Source organism: Centroberyx affinis, unplaced genomic scaffold, assembly GCF_046629955.1.
Source record: "Centroberyx affinis isolate AG114_WGS23_722 - 3 ecotype Tasmania unplaced genomic scaffold, CSIRO-AGI_Caff_v1 ptg000441l_1, whole genome shotgun sequence".
Taxonomy (NCBI): Eukaryota; Metazoa; Chordata; class Actinopteri; order Beryciformes; family Berycidae; genus Centroberyx; species Centroberyx affinis.
Genome location: NW_027279104.1, coordinates 17,573 through 39,668, shown reverse-complemented (window position 1 = coordinate 39,668; position 22,096 = coordinate 17,573). Strand labels below are relative to the sequence as shown.

General features: G+C 40.3%; 4 protein-coding genes across 4 annotated transcripts; 2 read left to right on the top strand and 2 right to left on the bottom strand.

The window, feature by feature from the left end:
* Positions 1 to 3,357: 3,357 nt before the first annotated feature.
* Positions 3,358 to 9,196, top strand: ubap1lb (ubiquitin associated protein 1-like b). Its single transcript, XM_071516989.1, has 5 exons — positions 3,358 to 3,471; positions 4,198 to 4,797; positions 6,812 to 7,018; positions 8,815 to 8,916; positions 9,062 to 9,196. The coding sequence occupies exons 1-5, from the start codon at positions 3,358 to 3,360 to the stop codon at positions 9,194 to 9,196; spliced, it is 1,158 nt and encodes a 385-aa protein (XP_071373090.1).
* Positions 9,197 to 10,067: 871 nt separating this feature from the next.
* Positions 10,068 to 11,585, bottom strand: kbtbd13a (kelch repeat and BTB domain containing 13a). Its single transcript, XM_071516987.1, has one exon. The coding sequence runs from the start codon at positions 11,583 to 11,585 to the stop codon at positions 10,068 to 10,070; it is 1,518 nt and encodes a 505-aa protein (XP_071373088.1).
* A 1,917-nt stretch (positions 11,586 to 13,502) lies between these two features.
* rasl12 (RAS-like, family 12) lies at positions 13,503 to 16,432 on the top strand. Its single transcript, XM_071516990.1, has 5 exons — positions 13,503 to 13,614; positions 14,458 to 14,514; positions 14,653 to 14,726; positions 15,338 to 15,528; positions 16,090 to 16,432. The coding sequence occupies exons 1-5, from the start codon at positions 13,503 to 13,505 to the stop codon at positions 16,430 to 16,432; spliced, it is 777 nt and encodes a 258-aa protein (XP_071373091.1).
* Positions 16,433 to 19,218: 2,786 nt separating this feature from the next.
* On the bottom strand, positions 19,219 to 21,719 carry LOC139642204 (uncharacterized). The gene is made up of 5 exons (XM_071516982.1): positions 21,680 to 21,719; positions 21,178 to 21,561; positions 20,571 to 20,693; positions 19,752 to 19,842; positions 19,219 to 19,573 (listed from the first exon to the last, which is right to left on the bottom strand). The coding sequence occupies exons 1-5, from the start codon at positions 21,717 to 21,719 to the stop codon at positions 19,219 to 19,221; spliced, it is 993 nt and encodes a 330-aa protein (XP_071373083.1).
* Between the last annotated feature and the right edge of the window lie 377 nt (positions 21,720 to 22,096).

The following is a 22,096-nucleotide window of genomic DNA, read 5'->3' as shown; positions in this document are numbered from 1 at the left end:
GGAAACAAAATCAAGATGTGTTGTGTTTTCTGTGTTCTGTTGCTGTTCTCTCTTGCAGTTCTGTGGTTTCTGCCAGGTCCTAAACGGAGCCAATGCACCCGGGTGGGCTATATTGTGCCTTTCCCACGCATGCATGGTGAAGTGGTATATTTCATAATTTACAATCGTGAAGAATTATGTGGATTTATTATTTTAAACAACTGTTTAGCTTAATATTATTTAATAACGTGGTATTATATTGTTATAAACATATGGTATTTTCGATTGAGTACAAAAGGAGCTCAACAGCCATTGCTGTCTCTGGCTGTTTTTCTAGTGGTTCTTTTGTAAATTCTTTCTTTTGCCTTTGTTAATGGATGTCAATTTTTCTGTTTTCACTTGAATTTTTGGTATTGTTATGGCACACCAAATAAACACCCTTGCACTGAAGTGCTGTTAATCGACTTCAGACATTTTGGGGGGACATTAGAACTTTCAGCTCACACTCCGTAACAGCTACTTACATAGATTCCTCTGTAATGTTTCTCTTTCATCCATAGCCGCCACGTGGTCCTCAGTTATGAGAGACAGGACTCAGGCTGCTAGGGATTTATACTGGTTCAGAGATGGGTCTCAAGGAACTGAGAGGGTGTAATTCAAGTTATAGAGGCTGGGCTGGCAAAGTGGAAGTGTCTGCACTCTCAGCTCTCATACAGGGGTAGGGTGCTGATTGTTAATAACTTGGTGGCTTCATCCCTCTGGCATCACCTGGCTGTACTAACCCCTCCTAGGGGGTTTCTGGTGGAGATCCAGAAGGAGCTGATGGACTTCTTTTGGTCAGGACATTATTGGCTGAGGGGTGCTGTCTTCTACCTGCCTCTCCAGGAACATGGTCAGTGCTTGGTTGACCAAAAGAGCAGGGTGGCAGCTTTACCTGATAGAGTTGGAGGAGCTGAATACCACAGGTCTCTATGGATTTTATACATCTGTCCTGAGGGTGTGGAACTTCCCAAGGCTTATATGTGTGGAGGGTGTAAGTGCTGGGACTGTGGGTATGGGAGGAACCTCTATAACCCAGTGTTTCCTCTAGAGTTGGTGTGTTCTGTCACCAAGGCAGCGCCCTATAAAGAGCTGGCATCACCAAGCTGCAACATCTACTGTCTTCTGTCAGGATAGGTTGGAAAACCACTCAAGTGCTTGGCCAACAGACTGGGCTGACCTTGCTGAGGCTGCTGGAGTGGTTCATCAACGAACTGCTGGGTTTTCTGCCAGATGCCGTGAGGGGCAGCCTGGTTGCTGAGTTCCGTTTACTGAGGGTATCAGCGGAAACTGTGGGCTAGGCTCTCTACTCCGAGCCTGGGGCAGTTTGGGCAGGCAGGGGTAAGGCCCTGTGTGCAGTTTGTGTTAAGGTCAGGAATCTCAGGGTTTTCAGGGACCCTAGTAAGCACCAGTGGCAGGAGGTGCTGGCTGAGGAAGGTATTGCAGGTTATAAGTGGCAATGCAATCTGCCACTTCCTCCCCCTTCCCCCTCAGAAATTGATGGGCGCATCTCTGAATGTCTTAAAGATATCAGTGCTTGGACGGCTGTGCACTCACTTGAACTAACCTATCATGTAATGATATTCTTCACCTTCTACTCTTAGAAAAAAAAACCTCTTGATTCTACAAATGCTACTGATTCCTATGAAAAGGCTTAGCTGATGAAGTTTCACTACTGTTGACAAAATGCACTTATCGGACATCGCCTTGGACAAAAGCGCCATGCTAAATGATGTAATGTAAATGGGGCCCTGGCAACAAACCGCTAGGGCTGTCAAAATTGGCCAAAAATGACGTTTGATTATTCCTTCTAAAAAAACACATAGGTTCGAACCATTCGAATATCTATTTTTGCGCATTATGTCCATAAGAGGGCAAACCAATACGAGAGACATAACTACTTGTATAGGTATATTTATTTCAACATAAACATGTCTTTTAAAAGATCTACATACCTACACATTACAAAATAAACAAATAAAATAATGTCCTATACTGTAAAACTTCATTTAAAGACCGTAGATTTCTTTCTCTCTCTCTCTCTCTCTCTCTCTCTCTCTCTCTCTCTCTCTCTCTGTGTCTCTGTCTCTCTCTCTATTTCTCTTGTTATCCATCACAATTGTTCTCTCTCTCCTTCTGTCTCCCCCACATTATCGCTTTCAATTTCTTTCTTGTTTCCCTTCAGTTTGGTGCTAGAGTGAGAATTGAGAACGCGCTGTCTCTTGGAGCGAGATCAAATGAATGATTCATAATTGATATGTTATTCGATAGCCTAATTTTTATACAGATTAGGTAATATTCATACTGGTTTAAATAAACAATTTGATAGTATTTTTCCATCTTTGCTGGGCAAGATTTTTCTGCGAAAGGAATTAAAGGTCCCAACTCCTGTCCCAAATATAGGCCGGTTGTATTCAATGATTGACGCAAATAAAAGCCCGGGCTATTAATTGAAGTTTTACGGTATATAGAACGGACATTCAACACTCCGAGCGAGCTATGTTTCCAGTGTCTACTGACCAAAATCCGAAATATTTTCAAACGGGGCTTTTTAGATTGCTCGGAGTGCAAATCACTCTCTGCGGCCGAGTTGGGTTGTGAACTCTCTGCCATCATTACCATACGGTTGTTGTTGGATTATTCGCTCGTTTCAGCTTGACCTACATTTCATTTTCAATCAGTGAAAGTGACTTTGTGTGGCTCCTGTCCGTCATGCAGTGCATTCAGTGCAGCGGCCCAGGCCCACACGAGAACTCGCGAGGCAGATAGCCGGTAGTGCTGCTTTTTTTTTTTTTTTTTCACAATCGAATATTAATTTTCACAATCAAATGTCTGTTTTTTTTTTACAATTCGATTATATAATCGAATTTAGAATATTCGTTGACAGCCCTACAAACCACTTCCTGGCCTTGCTGGATCCAGGGGTTTGACCAGGCCAAGTTGGACATTTGGCTGGCCCACAGGAACAACGTGAACAACGTGCACACTTTTGGGTGGAGTATTTGTCTCTCAGGAATGATGTCTCATTTGTGAATATTTGGGGGCTGCACAATGTACGTGGGAGAAGAGGGTCTGATTGTTTGTATGTGTAAATGTTACATGTAAATGTTGATTGCACCTGAGAGGGCTTCCAGCACTGTAAATATTGCTATGTGTATGTGTGTTTGCCTGTGTGGGTGTGTGGGGGAGCATGGGTATGTGTGTGTATGTGTCTAGATGGGAGGGTTGGTGAGTTTTTACAATTATTTTAGTTACTTTCTCCTCTGTTTTGTGAGATGTATCATTAAAAAACATCGAAAGTCAAATTCTCTCTCTGTCTCTCTCTCTGTAATCAGTGACATGAATGGTGTGGATGGCGTTCCTCTGAAGATGCCAATGGGTGCTTCACAGGAGGCCAAGGAAGAGGTGGTGATTCTAGTCCCCGACTACCTTACAGTACTGCAAGAGACAGAGGTGTGTGTTTCTGTTTGCATCTATGTGTGTATAGTATGAGTGTGTATATGAGTGAGACTACTTCCACTATGTTGTTTACCTGAGACACTAAAGCTTTATCATTGATACACCACCCGCAAATGCATCATCAGCAATAAAGAAATGAAGCATGAGTGTGATGGTGCTAACTTTTAACAAGGTGTTAACTGCTGGCTGCTGTCGTTCTGCATCCAGTGTATTAAAAATTTAAAAAAAAAAACTCTCTTGGCAAAATGTAATGTAATGTGTAATGTAAGTTAATGTAAGTTTATTATGACATTCTGTGACCTCTTTACTGCTACACTGCCAAGATTCACTTTTTCTGGGACTCAGGACATTGTTTATAATTTATACTATTATTAACCTATATATGCATTGCTGAACTGAACTTTTAACATTAATGTTGGATGTCAATCTCTGGCCAAGTTTCACTTAATTCACTTATTTCACTTTATTTTGTTTTATTTCTAGTGCTGTGTCACAGCACTAGCCTCATATTGTCATGCAGAGCAAGCAGCATTTTAGGGAATTTTCCTTAATTTTACACTTTCCAGATTAAAAATGCAATAAGATGTGTTGCATCAAACAAGGAAGGAATAAGAGATGGGAGAAAAGGGGAAGGAGAAAACTGGTTGGTTGAGTACGGACTAGCAGGAGAATTAAATTAAGATGTGCATGTCACCAACGTGATCTCTTATTTTGTGGCAGTATGAGTTCAGTCTGGAGAACAGGGTGCTCACAGGGCTGCAAGGTGGCTACAACATCCAGCCTTGGCCTCCAATTCCGTGCTCCCAATCAGAAGTGTTGCCATCCTGCCCACCCTACTGGCTGATGTTCAGTAGCCCCCAGCAGAGCCGCTTGGCCAGCCGACACAGCTCTGACTTCTGGGAGCCCAACCCTCGACAGCGATCCCACAGTCTCAACCCAGCCGTCCTGCGCACCAACTTTGCCACCTCAGACTCTGAAGATGAACGAGAAGGCTCTGCAGAGAAACTCAAGTCATCTTTGCCAGAGAAAGCCTCCTCGGGTGGAGACACTCCTTCTGCTTTATGTCAGCGTGGCCCGAGGAAAGCACAGAAAGCCTTCATCCCAAACCTCCTGAACCCTCCTGCCTGCCTGAGCAGCCTACCACACCAACGCAGGAAGAACCTGCGCCAGTGTTCCCTCTCAATGCTGGAGACCTCCATCCAAGTCAGCCAGATGACAACCAGCCAATACCCGAGCTCCTCCTCACACAGACACCCTAACACCAGAGCCAATACAGTCGACAGGGTCTCCACGATCAACTACCAAAAGCCAACACAGACGGTAAGGGATAAAGCCTTGAGAGAGACAAGAGAAATTGTGTTGCATTACCAATAGTGTCTCCAGTTTTTATGTAACCACTTCAGAAGGCATTAACCCTTTAAAGCTCATGTTAGCTATTTTCTTCCTGAGTAGGAATTAATTTGTTTAAACTCAGTTGTCATAATCAGGATTAGGCAGAATACTTTGGCTAAAAAAGTATTTTCTCCTGGGATGTACGGTCAAAAGCTACACTCTCTGTCCCTGGTTCCCAGGAGCATGCTATGCTTACAACTTAAAGCCCAGAGCACTTGCTTTTCATGGTTCATACTATAATTAGCCACACATAAGCCTGGAAAAGACAGACAAAGTATTTAAAACGCCACAGTATCACAGATGTCCTTACTGCCCACCATAGCCAGTTTAGGATTATCTTAACCTTATGTTCAAGTAAGCATAGATTTTATTGCTGAAACTCATTCTTTTAATTTCCTTTACTTTGGTGGCTTTTGGGAACATGAACACTATGTCAGTTGGAAGAAGAAATCAGTCCTATCAAAGTGTTTTCAACTAACATTTCAAAAATGTTTCTAGGGATCTACACTCTAAAAATAGCCAGTGTAAAGTCTGGCCCCTGAAAGCAGCCAAGTTATTAGAGGTTAATCAGGATTAGCCAATGGAGGTTCTCTAAAATTGTCTTTCTCAGCAAAGCTGCATCTTAAGGTTACTTGTGTGAACATTTAAGCAGTATAATAAAGGGGAACATCATACTATGTCCCATGTTCACACTTTCACTCAGGGTTACAGACAAAAAAAGACATCAAGTCAGATTGAGTTTGCATGCCTACCCCTAGCAGTAGTCTAGTCTAGTCTAGTCTCTTTCTATTTCTCCACTCTCCTCTTTTTTGCCTTTCACTGTTCCTTTTCCTTCAGTTTTTTTTATGATGCTGAGTTGGCTACTTATTCACAGCTACTTATTACAGACATTACAGACAATATAATAGAGTAGCGAAATCCAGAGTTATGAGAAATTTTACTGTAGCATTATGTTTATTATGACCCCCCTAAACATGTATGTGGGACTATATGTCAACCAAAGATAAGCCAAGTGTGATTGCACGTTCTGCCTATTTGCTATGGCCCTACCTCTTGATTATAAAAACGTCTCAAGAATCTGACACTGAGGCATTGCAGACAATGTAACAGATTATCAAAATCCAGAATTATGAGGAATTTTACTGTAGCATCTTGAGACATTTTGATAATCACGAGGTAGGGCCATAGCAAATAGGCAGAAAGTGCAATCACACTGTACTTATCTTTCGTTGACCTAAAGTCCCACATACTATGTTCAGGGGGTCATAATACAATAATGCTACAGTAAAATTTGTCATAATTCTGGAATTTGCTACTCGGTTATATTGCCTAATGCCCCAGTGTCAGATTCTTGAGACGTTTTTATAATCAAGAGGTAGGGCCATAGCAAATAGCCAGAAAGTGCAATCACACTTGGTTTATAATAGGTTGACCATAGTCTCACATACCATGTTCAGGGGGTCATAATACAATAATGCTACAGTAAAATTTCTCATAATTCTGGATTTTGATACTCTGTTACATTGTCTGTAATGCCTCAGTGTCAGATTCTTGAGACGTTTTATTAATTAAGAGGTAAGGCCATAGCAAATAGGCAGAAAGTGCAGTCACAACTATACCCAACACAGTTGTCAATTAAACTATGAAAAACTTGGGGTCAACACCTAAACATAATTATTAAAAAGTTGTCTGGTAGAGAACATTTGTATTTTTCCAAGAATTCTAATATATGAGGCAAAGAACAGAACAGGGATGCAACAAGAATGCAGAGGAAACCTTCTTTTCCAAAAAAAAAAATCGAATCGTTCCCCGACAGCCCACAAATGAGTAGCTGCGAGTAAATAGCCGACTTCAGTGTCTTGTTTTTTTCCCCATGCACAAATTTAAACATACAAACTCACCAAGTGACATTGACTCACCACAGTCTGTTCTTTCACTAAAGTCTCTCAGCCCATACTCCTGTTTACCTCCCTCCGCCGCCTCCCACCCCCTGGGTTTCCCCCCTGCTGGTCGGGACTCATCAGTGGAGCTTCTCTCAGCTCTGAGCCCAGAGGAGAGAGAGCTGCTTGGGGCAATCACTGCTAGGGGTTACCCCCTCCGCACTGCCATTATCGCCCTGCAGAAGACAGGCCAGCAAACCCCAGAACAGGTCAGTTCATGACACATAAGATGTCACGCCTATTGACTTTTCCCTGGTTTCTGCCCTTCACTCAGGCTCATTAGAGAGCTGTAACTGAATTAAGAGAGCAGATCTTGACTATCTCTACTCCTCTGCTGCAGCTTAAGACCGCTGAAAAGTTCAAACTGTCCAATGGCTTTCTCACTGTTTGGTGCTTTTGTTATTCCATTCCAAATCAAAATGAATTTAATATCTTAATTCTTTGTATAGTAATGGCACATTAAGTTAAAAGATATGATCTCAGGAATGCGCTGCTCTGACCAATAAATAATATTAATAACTTTATTTGTATAGCACTTTTCTAAAAGTAATGTTTACAAAGTGCTTTACATCCAATAAAAACCTAAAGAGACAATGATGCAGAAGTACCACAATCAAATGAATAAAACAGTTGAATAATAAAAATAAATAAAAAATGACAAAAAATAGGAATAAAAGGTAATACAGGAGATAAATGGATACAACTAGAAAGCGAACAGAAATACAACTAAAAACAGATGCAAACAGATAAAAGTGTGTGCCGAGCCACATGAAAGCCCAGACAAAACAAATTGTCCTTACAATTACAACTAATAAGTGAAAGTGAGTGAATAAAGTAATGAATAAGAAACACACTGCCATTCAAAAGTTCAAAAGTAAAGTTTGTGTAATTTGTTACAGGGCCATATATCTGTACAATGAGCCCATGTATACACTTAATCAGTGTAATCAGTCTCATAGCAGTCTGTCAACCCTTTTTTCAAGCCTCTTTCTCAACTAGTAGCAGGCATCTACTTCGGTGTTGGCTTGGCTCATGGAACAAGCTGCTTTCAGCTCTCCATATGTGAAGCTGTTGCCCTAGGAGGGAATGAACAAACACCATGCAGCAGCATTGTAAAAATAGATCCCGGATCCTCAGAGTTTCCACAGCCTGCACTGTATTATCTGTTTTCTCAGAACCATGACTTAGCCTCAACTCTCCCTCAGGACTTATAATGAATCACAGGCCAGAATACATGTTCCATGAAGAGAACCAGGGTAGATTGGAAGGGGTAAATAGAGGAAATGCCCTTTTGTACAAGAGAGAAGGGAGGGGTGTGCAGAGGGGATGGCAAATCACACATTGCCTGATTATTTAATTTTTGCTTTTATAATTTGATACAAAAAGATGATGACACTTCTCCTCTGGAATCCTGCAACACTGATATGCAGAGCAGTGTTTTCATCCTAACTCTTGGTTTTAGAAAGTTTACAGTCTGTTGGAGAATGGATTTAGGTTTCAGCTCTGCCTGTCCTAGCCTGCATTCCTCCCTATCTCTCCCTCTTCCTCCCTTTCCCTCCCCTCCAATAAACAAGACCAGATATGGCAGCTGGTAAATTGGCTTACGACTTCATCAATAGGGAACAACTAATTACTTAATCAGGGTAATATTCTCACTCACACTGGCCAGTATGCTATAGTAAAGGTCACACTGCTCTACATATAATGCATTTGACTCTACTGATCTTAGAGCATTTTTTAATCTATCTCAGAGTGACACAATTTAAAGAAGAAATCAGCTTGTGTTAATCAAGTTTATAAACCCATCTGAATGGAATCAATTTCCTTGCTTTCTGAAAGTTTTAACTGTCTTGGAAATTTTCCAAGCAACAGTATGACTATGAATTTGTAGCTGATTGTTTCCATACCATTCATAGTGCTTTGTGACACATTATGCTGGTATGTCCTCTATTAATACACATGAATACTTTGAATGAAAATGAGTACTTTTTGTGTTTGTTTGCAGATCTTGAGTTACCTGGTGGCATGTGACCATCTCTGTGAGCTGGGTTATGATGCAGCTCAGGTAGAGGAGGCTCTGGAGATGTTTCAAAACTGTGAAACAAAGGTAAATTAGTCTCCTTTGAAACAATAAGGTTTTATGCTATATTTTCAATAAGGAGACACTGTTGCTGTTAATTCACTAATTCACAAAGTTAATTCTATATTAACCTCTTGGAAGAGCGTAATTGTCTCCTGTTTTGATTGTACAGGCTGAGGAGTTTCTTCATCTACTGAGCCAGTTCAATGAGATGGGCTTCCAGCAGAACGCCATTAAGGAAGTGCTGCTTGTCCATGAAAACCACCGTGAACGGGCTTTGGAGGAATTGATGATGCGTGTGGCATGACTGTGGACAGACACACAGACACACTCACACTCTCACACACACACACACACACACACACACACACACACACACACACACACACACACTTTAACATAATTAAACTGCAACCTATCTATTATTTGTCGGAAAATACCGGGTTCATATTGGTTAATTCACTTATTAGCACTACTAAGCACAGTATAAGCGCTGAAGATGGACAGTGGCCTTTACTAAGGAAAAGCACATTGTTGTTGTAAATGCTACTACAAATATGGATCATGTAATTTGCATGTATTGCCATTTTGTTCATGAATTTGTTGATTGATATTTTAGTCATTATTTGGCTAAAAGGTGTGTTAAATGTCTGTTTTTTAGTGTGTGGTGAATGCATTTTTTATTTGAGTTTGCCCTGACTCTGACTTCTAACAATCAATACTTGCTCTTCGCAAATTATATGAATAGTTTTGATTGTCTCAGATTCAGTAAATATATATTATGAATTTGTTGTTGTTGTTGTTGTTATTATTGTTATTGCATTTGATACTACTACACCAAGGCAGTGTTTTTTCTTTATCGAATTAATAATCCTTTATCAACATAGCTAAACTCATCACAGTTTTCTATTTTTTTCTTCTGTGTCTTGGCCTTATCTAATCCTGTTTCCCAGATTGAGTACCCCTGGGAACCCACTGTTATACAAGGCTTGTTTTCTGTAAAAACAGGAGAAGTGTATACATCTATCAGTGACTGGTTTCCACAAAGGCAAAGCTTTGATATGCATATTTTATTTTTTATTTAGTTTTACTTCACTGAAACAAACTGAGATAGCTAATTTGTCATTATAGTAATAGTTCTTTCAGCAGTAGCTAAAATAGGTGGTTTGCAATAGTCTTTACAGCTTTTCAAAGCATTGCATGGATAATCTTCGACTGTCAACAAGGTCCCCAAGGTTTTGGTCCTGAGTCAGAGCCGCTGACATTCCCATGGAGGGTACACTGGCATTAGGCAGCCTCATCAGAAATGTGTACATGGATCCAATCTTCCCAAAGCCTTCCATCTCCCTCTTGGTTTTCCACTTGTAATCCTCAATTGTGTATTCTGTGGTCACCATTCGGTTGAGGGTGAACACAGAGTCCCCTCTCACCACAGCAGTGAACAGAGAACCTTTACTGTTCCCATACTGGCCTGGCATGGCCGTCCACTGGCATGAGCTCAGGTTGTAGCAGTCCATCACACACAGCAAGAAGTCATCACAGGGCCCATTGCGCATGACATACAAATTGTCCTTATGGGCCACCATACAGAGGCCATAGCTCTGATGGCGGATGAGTGTTGTGACCAAAAGCCACTGGTCCTTTTCAGGCACATATTCATGTATATCTGTAGCACCCTTTCCCTTCCAGAGACAGATAAAGATCCTGCTCATGGCTTTTGCAGAAGCCAGAGAGGCTGCAGGGCAGGGGAGGTGAGAGGCAAAACTCCAGCTTCCATTAGAGACTCTGTACCTCTCCACAGATGACATGGCTTTCTTGTTGTACTCTCCTCCTATGGCATAGAGGCAGCCCTCATGACCTATGAGAGTGAAGTTGTAGCGTAGCTGCTGGGGACTTGGGATTGTGGACCATGTGTTACCTGCAGGGTTATAGCAGAAGCCAGTGTCTATTACCTTCTTGCTTACATCATGCACCCCTCCGATGATGTAAAGTTTGTTGTTGAGGACAGCCACACCTGCCATTGTGGTGCTAGTGCTTATGGGTAGATGAGTTAGGACCTTCCATTCTTTGTTTTCTTCATCCAAATAGCAGACTGTCCTCTGGAAATCCTGTAGCAGCTCGGTGGATGGTGAATGGCTACAGACTGCCATGTAGGTACTTGGAATAAGAGACTCAATGTACTCTACCAGCTCGCTAGGTAAGGTATGAACATCTTCCTGAAGGTCTGAGTACATATCCCTGATGAACAAAGCTGAACTGTGGGAGAGCTCCCACACACCGTAGGTGGCAGCTGTGTGGTACATGAGTAAACAGTTTTCAGAGTTGACGATATTGATCAGGTGTTTTGTGAGAGCCTGGACCTGGAGAAAAGCGGCACACTCGATTGCTTCCACAATCTGGTCACTGCTAAGCATGGGGTGCTCCCCATCCAGGACTTGCAGCATTACAACGAAACCCAGAGCCCCCAGACACCTCAAATGGATCTCCTCCTGTTGGCATTCCCTCATTCCCGATTGGAATAGAGCTCTGAAGTACTCACAGTTCTGCGTGAGAAGGGCTTTATCCACAACAAAAATGCTGTCATGTACTCTCACCCTCAGGCTGTGCAGCAGCTTGTGCAGTCCTGGCTGCTGGCTGTCAGCCTCTGAGTCTGGACAGCTGCTGGACTCGATCACCTCACTGCCATAGATCTTCATTACAACCCAGAGAAAACTTGCAAAATCACACCAAGAAATTAACAAAATGTTGAACAAGATCAAAATACCTCACATCCTAATGATATCCATGGTGTTTCCTTTGGGTACCTTATAGTGGCAACTACATTGGATATTCCCTTTCCAGAGCAGATGTAGCCTACTTGTATTCACAATTTTTTTTCACAGCAACGAGGACAGACTTGTCTATACATAGCAAGCGGACGTGTGACACAGTTGTGGTACATTATGATGACATGCAGCCAAAGGAGAAACCAATGTTGAGCTACTGAAAGAGGAGACGGTTTATGTCGGGGTTGCATTTAATGAAGCCTACTGATGATTTATTGTTCTTTGTGTTTGCCAGGTTAGAGACAGCTGAAAAGGATTTGTCCTTGGGCGGCTGGAAAAGTCAAACTATAAGAATAGGTTGTTCCCTGAGGTCACATATTATGCATGCCAGTATTTCAGCAATCAGATTAAAGACCTGGTGCCTCATTTATAAAACCGTGCGTAGTTTCCACACTAAAAGGTCATACACAGTATGTACAAAAGAGTAAAGTGCATATAGAAAAAGGTGTCATTGAAGGTGTCAGTACAACATTTTGCTTTATTTCACTGCTTTGAGTCTCCATTTCTCAGTGTGTACAAAATGTGCGTATGTATGGGTCAAAGTTTCTATAGGGTAGTATTCTTACATCAAGTTTGTTTTTTTATAAATCCCAACCTTTTCATGGAAAGTGGCGTATGCATCTTTCATGCCGATTTGTATATGCAACATTTATAAATGAGCCCCTGGTGTACAACCTGTTATGTTTTGTGGCCTATATAGTATTGCATCTCTGCTATCATTTTTATAACACAATAAGTCTGTTCTGGAAAAGTCTGTTCTGGATAAGTCTGGAAAATGCTGTTTACTTCTCAGTTGTTTGAGATGACAGTGGTTATATTGTGAAGAATAACAGTGATTATCATCTAACTCAGTGAATCTCATCTGATTACCTTCTATAATGTTTGTATAATTCTGCCTCCAATATGCATGGAACATGCAGGCACGTGTTCCATTTTACAGGCTGTAATTTGAGTAGTCCTGTTATTTTACAACCATTACCAATATTGTCAATTTAAAGATGAGATTTTTTTTTTATTATTATATGTCATCTGCTAATTTTGGGTTGTTGTTTGTTGGGTATTGCTTTTTTTTATTATGAGTACTGTAGGCCTGCATGTAATCCGCCACACCCACCACTCGTGATAGAAAAAAGCCCATAATGTATGAAAGCCCAGAATAGAAAAAAAAGGCCCTGAAGATAAAAAAAAAAAAAAAGGACTCTTGGCTGAACCCCAAAAAGTCACCCTGTGAAATGCCTACTTCATGCATCGTGAGTTGCAGCTATTGTTATTTAAACTCTACGAAGTTACGTGGTGTTGTCATAACGTATGGTTTTTACCAAATCCTATAGTTTGAATTAAGTTTGCACGTTAGTTCCTTTCCCTTAAATGGAGAAGCCAGTCGATCATTTGCACAGGAGGCAGTTTTTCTCTTCCAGTGTTTCTCCCAGCAGCAGAGTTAGGATCCTTCTCGGACAAACTATATATAGTTTGTCACCGTGGGAAAAACTACACATTATTTGGAATATTTCTATTTTCGGTTGACCCTAATGAGCCGACGGACGAAATTTCATTCAAAAATATTCCGACCGATGGTCGTCTACAAGAGCGAGTCGTGTATTTTTTCTGATTATAGATGATTACAGAAATTCCTACTTTATCCGCTTGCTTACATTATGGAAATTGTGATTTTTGCGATGTTACTTTGAACATACAGAGGAGTTGTATCAAGAGGCCGAAAGGTTAGCTATTGACAAATAGGCTATCCTCAAAAGTAAAGGATCTGAATTGATTTGGTGGAGGATTAAAATGTCTCTGATGTTTGGGAAACCGAAGCCGTGTAACTTTGCTCCAGTTCCTGAGAGAAGCCAAGCTGTGTGCAACCTGGTGTTGCTTGGTGTGATGGGCTCAGGAAAATCAGGTTTGACTTCCTTTGGATTAGCTCTTAAAATTCAACTCATTTCAACATATGTTTCTTAGTTGCCTTCAGATTTTAAGTTGACTGAAATAGTATGGTTAGGTCAAAGATCATTAGTTGTTCTAATGTAGTAAAAGCTCATTGAGTGAACTTAAGACAAGTTCAACAAATATCTAGTTAGTTTACAAGTGTTTATTATTTGGTTCCATCAATTGATGAACTGTAGCCTATTCTTTCTAGTGAGAAGTTTTTAGTGTCAGTTTTAGTGTCATATGTCACAAAATGAAATTACATTTGGTGAAAAGTAAGCAGCTGACTCTGCATTAATGCAAGCACTGGAGGTGAGCAGCCTAATACTTGCCATGTCTAAGAATGACTGGCTCTTCGATCTTATAAAAATTTAGAAATTGAAGAGTACTGGGGGTAGCTTGAACTGGATACTAATTTTCATCATAGTTTATTCAGACCAGAAGATAGAAGGGTTTCTGAAGAGTTAACTCAAATGCAATGCATGGACGTATACTAATAAGCAAACAATGTTTCTTAATAAACTTTAATATGATCAATTTAGTTAATGCTTTGTAAAATGTTCTTTAAACTCAAGTTACAAAATATGAACTTGTGATTAAAAGTTCTGAAGCTGGTTCATTTAGCTTTTTATTTTGAATGGACATCATCCAGATATATTTGTATTTTACAGGTTTTATCACTTGTTATTTTAGACATCTGATGCCATATGGGAATGTTTATGTGGCAGTAGTTTTCCTCATGCCCCTTATTGAGACCCCAGACCTGGAGGCAGTGTGGCAGTCAATGCTATGTCTTAAGCCCTTCCCTTCTTTACAGCACTGACTGTGAAGTTTCTCACAAAGCGCTTCATCAGTGAATATGATCCCAATCTTGGTGAGATTTTTGTTGTCTTTCGTGAAATGTCTCTGATCATTTTAATTACATGGAATACATAGAAAAGGTGGGGTGCATTGGTGAAAATGGGTGTCTGAGTAGCTGTTCTTTGGCTTTCATGCTTTGGCTGCCATCTAGAGGATGTTTATTCATCAGAAGAGATTGTGGACCAGCAACCAGTTGTGGTGAAAGTGATGGACACTGCTGACCAGGTATAAATGGATTATTCTGCCACTCTCTATTGTGTTAGTTTGCTGATATCTCAAGATGATATTGGCCTTTTATTAAACATTGGCTAGTCAGTGTCATCCACATCTGTTATGATGGAGGTTCCTGACCACAACTACATACAACTGGTAAGATGACATGAAGTTTGATATTCTTTGAACATTTTATTTATTCATTTTTCGTAAATTAATTATTAATTTAAAGGCAGTAATGACTCTGTCACCCTGCCTTAAAGAGCTGCTAACCCTAAAAGAGTTTAATTTAGTTGGGATTCAATGGAGAGTTTTAGTGTCCGGTTGTGGTCTAAATGCTGTTTCAGAGGCTTTGCCACTCTGACAAGAATAAACACTGGGGGAAACACTGAATACTTGGAATTTTTAGGTGAATGTAATTGAATGAATTGAATATTAGCACAAAAATATCAGTTCGCAGCAACTTCAGTCCAAAAATATGTGTATCAGCCTTCAAAACTCATAGTAGTCTATTCCAAAACGAAAGCACAATTGCACAGCACAGCAAACTAACAAGACTTTTTCAAGTGTTGATAAGAGCAGCACATGTCTGTTGACAGTATTTTGTTTCTGTCCAACTGGAGGACGGTCCAGTGAACAGTGAGCGCTATCTATCCTGGGCCAGCGCCTTCCTGGTGGTCTACAGCATCGATAACAGACAGAGCTTTGAGGGCTGCCAGCAGTACCTGAAGACACTCACCCTCCACAATAAAGCCCTCCAGCCCGAAACTCCCATCATCCTGCTGGGTAACAAGCTGGACATGGACAGATACAGGTTTGTATCTGTGTGTGTGTGTGTGTGTGTGGTTGTGTCTCTCCTTATAAGATGTAGTCAAAATTTCCAGCACTCTGACTCCTCAAAGAGACCAGCCTGCGAGGGTCCAATGAAATGCTGTCCACCCCATTTATAATGAATGCATTCGTTGAGGTGAGGAACAGCAGCTTTCACTGTCTGTCGAAAGCATAATTACGGTAGTAAGGTTTTTCACATAAAAGTAATTACAAAGGTTTATTCTGTTTCATGAAATTTTATGATAATGGTTAAATGTAGCATGCACTAATACAAAAAAGTGGATTAATATTCCACCTTTTATATACACTTTTTATTACAAGAGGTAATTTCCCGTGATTAATAGACAATACAAGATGTTTGTTCAAAGAGTGTTTTGCCTAGTTTACATTAAAGTATGAAACACTCATAAAGACGTTGTATAATTTCCTCTCTAGGATACACTGTTTAGTGAAAAGTCCTGACATCGAGGCACATTTCACTGAAATTATGATTATTAATGAACTATGACTGTCCATGTTCCGCACTTGACATTCTTTTTCTCAGGCAGGTGAGTAAGTCTGATGGCTCGGCCCTCGCCTCTCGTTTTGGATGTTTGTTCTACGAAGTCTCGGCCTGTCTGGACTTCCTGTCTGTGCAGCGTGTTTTCCACGAGGCAGTGAGGGAGGCGAGGCGAGAGGGGGAGCGCAGCCCTCCAGTACCGACTCCCTACATCAGCGAGGATAAAGCATTAGTCGGTCTCTCCTCAGCACCCTCCTTCACCACTCCCTGCTATAAGGAGCTGCCGGCCCCCGCCACCGCCAAGCTGGTCACTGTGAAGTCGTCCAGAGCCCAGAGCAAACGTCGGGCCCCAACACTCACCCTGCTTAAGGGCTTCAAGATCTTCTGACCGACCCCCCCCCCCCCCCCCGAACACACACACTGCCACCACAATAGAATGACAATGTGAAATACAACATGCAGCAAGTCATCAGAATGTGACTGTAGAGAATGACGTAAACTATGGCATTACCTCTTTAGACATATTTTAAGATGGACCAAAACTGCTGGGACTGCACTTAAATAGTATAGGCTACTCCGCTTGCAAATGGACACTGAATGTAAATGTAAAGCATTGCCAAAGTGTAACTTGTAAGACTGTTAGTTATAGAGACACTTTATGGGCTCTATTTTTGTGCCGGTGCAGATCAAGCGTAGTGACTTGCACTGGTGAAATGGTAATTTTTTTAGGTGCAATTGGATTTTTTCCCACCTGCACCCATTCAGTAATTTTGAGGCTCCCCATGACATCACTCACGGCGAAATGGGCGGGGAGAGCACTAGAGAAGAGTGTCCATACAAATCCTGTGGTGCATTGCAATTATGGTGTCCAAAAACATGCGTGTGCCCATATAATCACATAAACACATATGTATGTTATGCTTGCCTGTTTCCCTTTGATATAAATTCTTCAATCAGTAGACACGTTTACATGCACATTAAAATATGATATTAATTTGATTAAGGCAATAATGCGAGTAAGGCAGAGACTGTACAGGGGTAGATTAAGTGGATTCTTAACAATATCTGTCATCTCTAACTGTGTATAGGATGTATGAGGGCCTTCCCGTTCGGTTGATTTACCTATGTTGATCTAAGTTAAAACACTCTTACATAAGAAACACACATTTATGTTTTTGATACCCAAAAGTAAATGAAAGTAAATCATGAAAATCTTTTTTTTTCTTCTCATTTTTTTCTTATAAATGAATCAAAATAATTATACACTGTGACACATAAAAGAAAGGGGCAGTTATAACTTGATAATAAATTTGAATAGTTTAGTCAAGCTATGTGCTCAGGGAAGGGACTATGTGCTCAGGGATGCCTGGTTGGGGCATGGTGTCACATTGGTTCCATTGATTCCATTTGGTTAGAAATACACAGTCAAAAGTTTGGACACACCTGATTGAATGTACTATGTTTTTCATTATCTTAAAGCCATTTTGATCTAAAGGCTTATGCTTAAATGCTTGAAATGTGTTTCTTAGAGAAATATAAATGGTGAAGTTGATCCTATGTATGATTTTCTTTCCAAAGCCTTTGCCTTTCCATCAAGGCAAAGGGCGGCTACTTTAAAGAATCTAAAATATAAGATAGTTTTGATTTGTTGAACAATTTTTTTTTTTTTTATCTCATTATAGTATTTATACTTAAGAGGAAATGAAGCTGAGGACACAGACATAGCACACTCTATGTGACAACAAGCCCCTTAATATGTGACAACATGCCCTGACGTGGGGTAAGTTGTCACAAGTTGTCAAGTGGTATTTCAGGTATTCATCAGTAATAAATTTTACCTCCAGTAAATTATTAAAAATGTAAAAATGCCATTTTTTAGAGAAGACCTTTATCTAGCTAGAACTGCATTTAAATTCTGTTTTCTGAATTTATATGGAATGATTGAATTAATTGTAGTTGAAACTGATTATAGAAATCAAACTCATGATGCTCTTACCAAGTTTATATCCTATTAAAACAATATTGCATTGAAAAGTCCTAGATATTTAGTTTTCTTTCAGATATGAAATTGATACTGGACTCTTGATTTGTTCTAACTTGACTTGGACTACATTTAGACTTGAGACTTGACTTGAGACTTATGCCACAAGACCGGGTGTGTCCAAACTTTTGACTGTGTATTTCTAACCAAATGGAATGGTCTTGCCACAAGACTTGGACTAACTGGGGACTCACGCAAAGTTGACTTGGTCACACCTCTGATTCGTCCTAATGCAACCCCCTTCTCAACTGCACTGCTGGTGCGCCTCTGCCCATGCGACCTTGCGCTGTGAGCTTGTGCCCACTGCCTGCATCTGCGCCTTGATTCACAAAAATAGAGCCCTATAAGTTATCATCACCTTTATCAATGGAGTCATTATAAATGTCAGGTATTGTAGTATATTAATTGTAGTATATATCTTTCACGCAGTTAAAGCAGTATACATATAGAGCTCACCAAGTTTTAAAAGAAAAACACTCACAGAAACACAGTGGAACTTTGTGAAATATACCGTTCGTAATTTTATTACTTAATGGTCAGAATAATTACACACAAAAAGACTGAGCATCTACACACATTGCATCACAGGTTGTATTTTTCCAGTGTATTGTACAACTATATCAAACTGTGCTGTAAATGACTTATTACACAGTGAAAATTGCAGAAAAAACAAAAGTGCTCATTTGCTAATAATAGTTATTTGTATTTGTATTTGTATACTTTATTAACCCCCGTGGGGAAATTTGTCCTCTGCATTTGACCCATCCTATACACACTATAGGAGCTGTTATTTCCATTTATCAATTGTGGATAATGCCACTGTGTTATACGAGGGAAAGCAAAATGTACAAAACGATGTGAAAAGATATGAATGAGGTTCCAACAAAAAAATCTATCTAAACCCCTGTGTATGAGTACTTTGAATATCCAAATGGATATTTCACAAGAACTACCATTATTGCTATAGTGATACATTTTAAACTTTTTGCAAGTGGACTCGTGAAGCACTGTTACCATATAGGATACCATGAGTGATGTTAGGTGTTGACACGTCTTCTAAATTGAAAACTCTAAATTGGAGGAGTATCGTAAACAGAGAACAGATGAGCAGCCTGTAATCTGTGTTGAATTCTTCATTCCGCCATTAATACCTGAACCTCCAGCTCAGTGGATGAGGCTTCCTCTCTTTTCTCCTCCACTCTGTCTGCCTCCTTTTCTCTCTCTAATGCCTCCACTTCTGCCGCAGGATCTGAGTACAGGCTGGAGACGTTGCCATCTTTCCATGTCACCATTATGTTCCCTGCTTTGACCTCCTCAACCTCCCCGTTCACCGAGGAAGGCTTAGTTCCCTGCAGCTGCCCCTCTGATGGTGCGCTGGCCTTCACTTCAGTGTCGTCTCTAACCTCTAAAATGACCTGCAGCTCCTTGACCTCAGCTTGCTGAGCCAAAGCAGCTGCTGCCTTGTACTTGGCAATCTTCTTTCTGTTTCTGTGGGAAAGACAACAGGGATCTATTGAAGTCGTCGTGGGAATAAACACAACTAGCTATCAAAACAAATTTCAAGGTGAAATGTTTCTTTTCATACTGTACATCATAAGATCAAGGCAAAGACGAGTGCTACTATCAAAATATAATAAACCATGATTTGCTTTGACAGAGTGCATACTTGTTTGCCATGGAGCCCATTCCCAACAGCAGAAAGCCAACAAGTAGGCAAGTAAATGATAGAGCCAGCATCGCAATCTTCCATGGGGTTGCTATAAGAAGAAGAAGACAACACTGTTGAACATGGAAAGCGGTAAATCATGGCGGTTTGCTCCTATATTGGAGTATGACAAAAGAATATTTCTATTTTTATTACTATCCTAAAAGATAAAGAAAGAAAGATAAAAAATAGGTAGGTACTATTTTTATCTTTCTTTATTTCTTTTTTTAATATAATTTTTACTAAACAAATTCTGTCTTGCTTTTGCTTGTATTTTTGATTTTGCTTGAAAATGTTGTTTTGCCTGTAATTGCTTTAATCCATTTATTATTTATTTATTTTATTATTATTTATTTATGTAAAGCACTTTGAGTTGCATTCTATGTATGAATGGTGCTATAAAAATAAAGTAATTTATTATTATTATTCTTTTATTTATTTATTTTTTGTTATCATTATGAACCAGAACCAAATTGCAATGACTCAGGTGTTCACTTAAGTACTTCTTTACCAGCTGGAGAGAATGAAAAGTTATATACTCTTCTATAAATTCGTCCTTTTATGGTTTATGTTGGAATACATGAGCCCTACAGTGATGCAGTACCTTCTTAACAAAGGTTTTCTTAAAACTGACTCCTCCAGCATATTAAGTCTCAATTTTTCTGCCCTTTTGAATGACAAGGGATAAAAACACTGACTTGTTTTTTCTATCAAAACATATCTTTCAAGGTCTGAAAATTGCAATTGCAGCTGTGTATTAAGAGCAGCAGCAGAACTTACGGTCCTCAGTGCGATAGTACCAATGGAGGAACTGTCTCTGCTCCTCTGTCATGGCCGCTGGTTTGCCTTTCTGCTGCTCTGCAGCCTCAAACTCTTGTGGATCACCAGATGTCCTTCTGGATCCTGGGAGAGGCCAAGACAAACACACACTCTGCATCACAGGTCACAAGTGGCTTTGCTTGTGGTATGAAATGACTGTCACCATGAGGCCAAGGGTGGAGTACATCTTTAGGTGTCATTACTGACCTTGTATACAATGCACACAATAACACCTGTTCTACTTTAGAGACTTTTAGACTTATTGTTAATGTCCAGCAGAAACCTTGAATCTCTAATTTTGCCCTTTCCCCCCTTCTATTTTGATGTGTTATAAAATGTCCAAAATGCATGGATGGTAACCCTGACCCTTAAAATCATTCTCTCAAATGCTGAAAAGGTGACTTTTTGAAAATACAAGGTTTGTGTGGGTCACTGGAATCATGCATATTGTTTAAACGGAAGCATGACCAGGCAATGCATCAATTCAGAGTGAATTTCCTGTAGTTCATGGGTATAGTGCAGGACACAATCTTTCATGCACATGTCATCAAAATAAATACTGACTTACTGAGCTTTTCTTGGCAGATATCACCCTCATCCAGAGATCTCCATTTTGAATGTTTGCTTTTATGGGACAGAGTCAGACGCCACCCATCTATGGAAAGCAGCAGTGTTGTGTTCTCGCTGATTAGTCTGTCCCCTTCACAGTCCCATAGGAGCCCTGTAGTGACTCCCTCCAGCCCCTGGCAGGACTGGGTCTGGATAGGCTGGCTGTGCTGTGCTGACAGGCATCTGGATGAGCCAACACACTTCAACATCCTCTGGTCGTTCCAGACCCACTTTTGAAGCTCTGAGTCTATGTTGCACTTCTTCAGCAGGACTCGGCCTGCCGTCGCTGTGTCCTCCAGGCACAGGTTATGATGTGTGTTGTGGATCATAAAACTGCTTGCCCCTGCAAGTTTTGTGAGAGTGCCATCTAGTTCACAATCTTGAAATGCTTGAGCTCGTTATACATATATTATGATACATTAATCAGCTTCAGATATGTCTGAATGAAGTGTTAACTTTACCTGGCAAGAGGAGAAACAGTATGATCCAGGCACAAAACATGTCTGAAGAGGATGGAGCATTATTATCAGTAATCAGAGTCATTTCCATAATGCCTTCACTTTAAAGAACAAAACATTAACTTGACGTAGAGGAAAGTGGAGCCAATTTTTACAGGGCACAATATTAACACAAACTTTTCCCAACATGCAGTAAAGGTAAATGGCGATATCGCCATGTGCCCATCACAGTGTGACCACCCTATGAAAAATCCACAGTTTCTGGTCATAAAGACATACTAAATAAATTCAAATCAAAGGCATTGTAATTTATTGTAAAAATATTCTCCCAATGATTCTGTCCATTGGGCATAATTGTAGTGCTGTGCATTGCTTGCTCTCAGTTTGGTAGTGTTGCACTTATTTATTGTATATCAACTG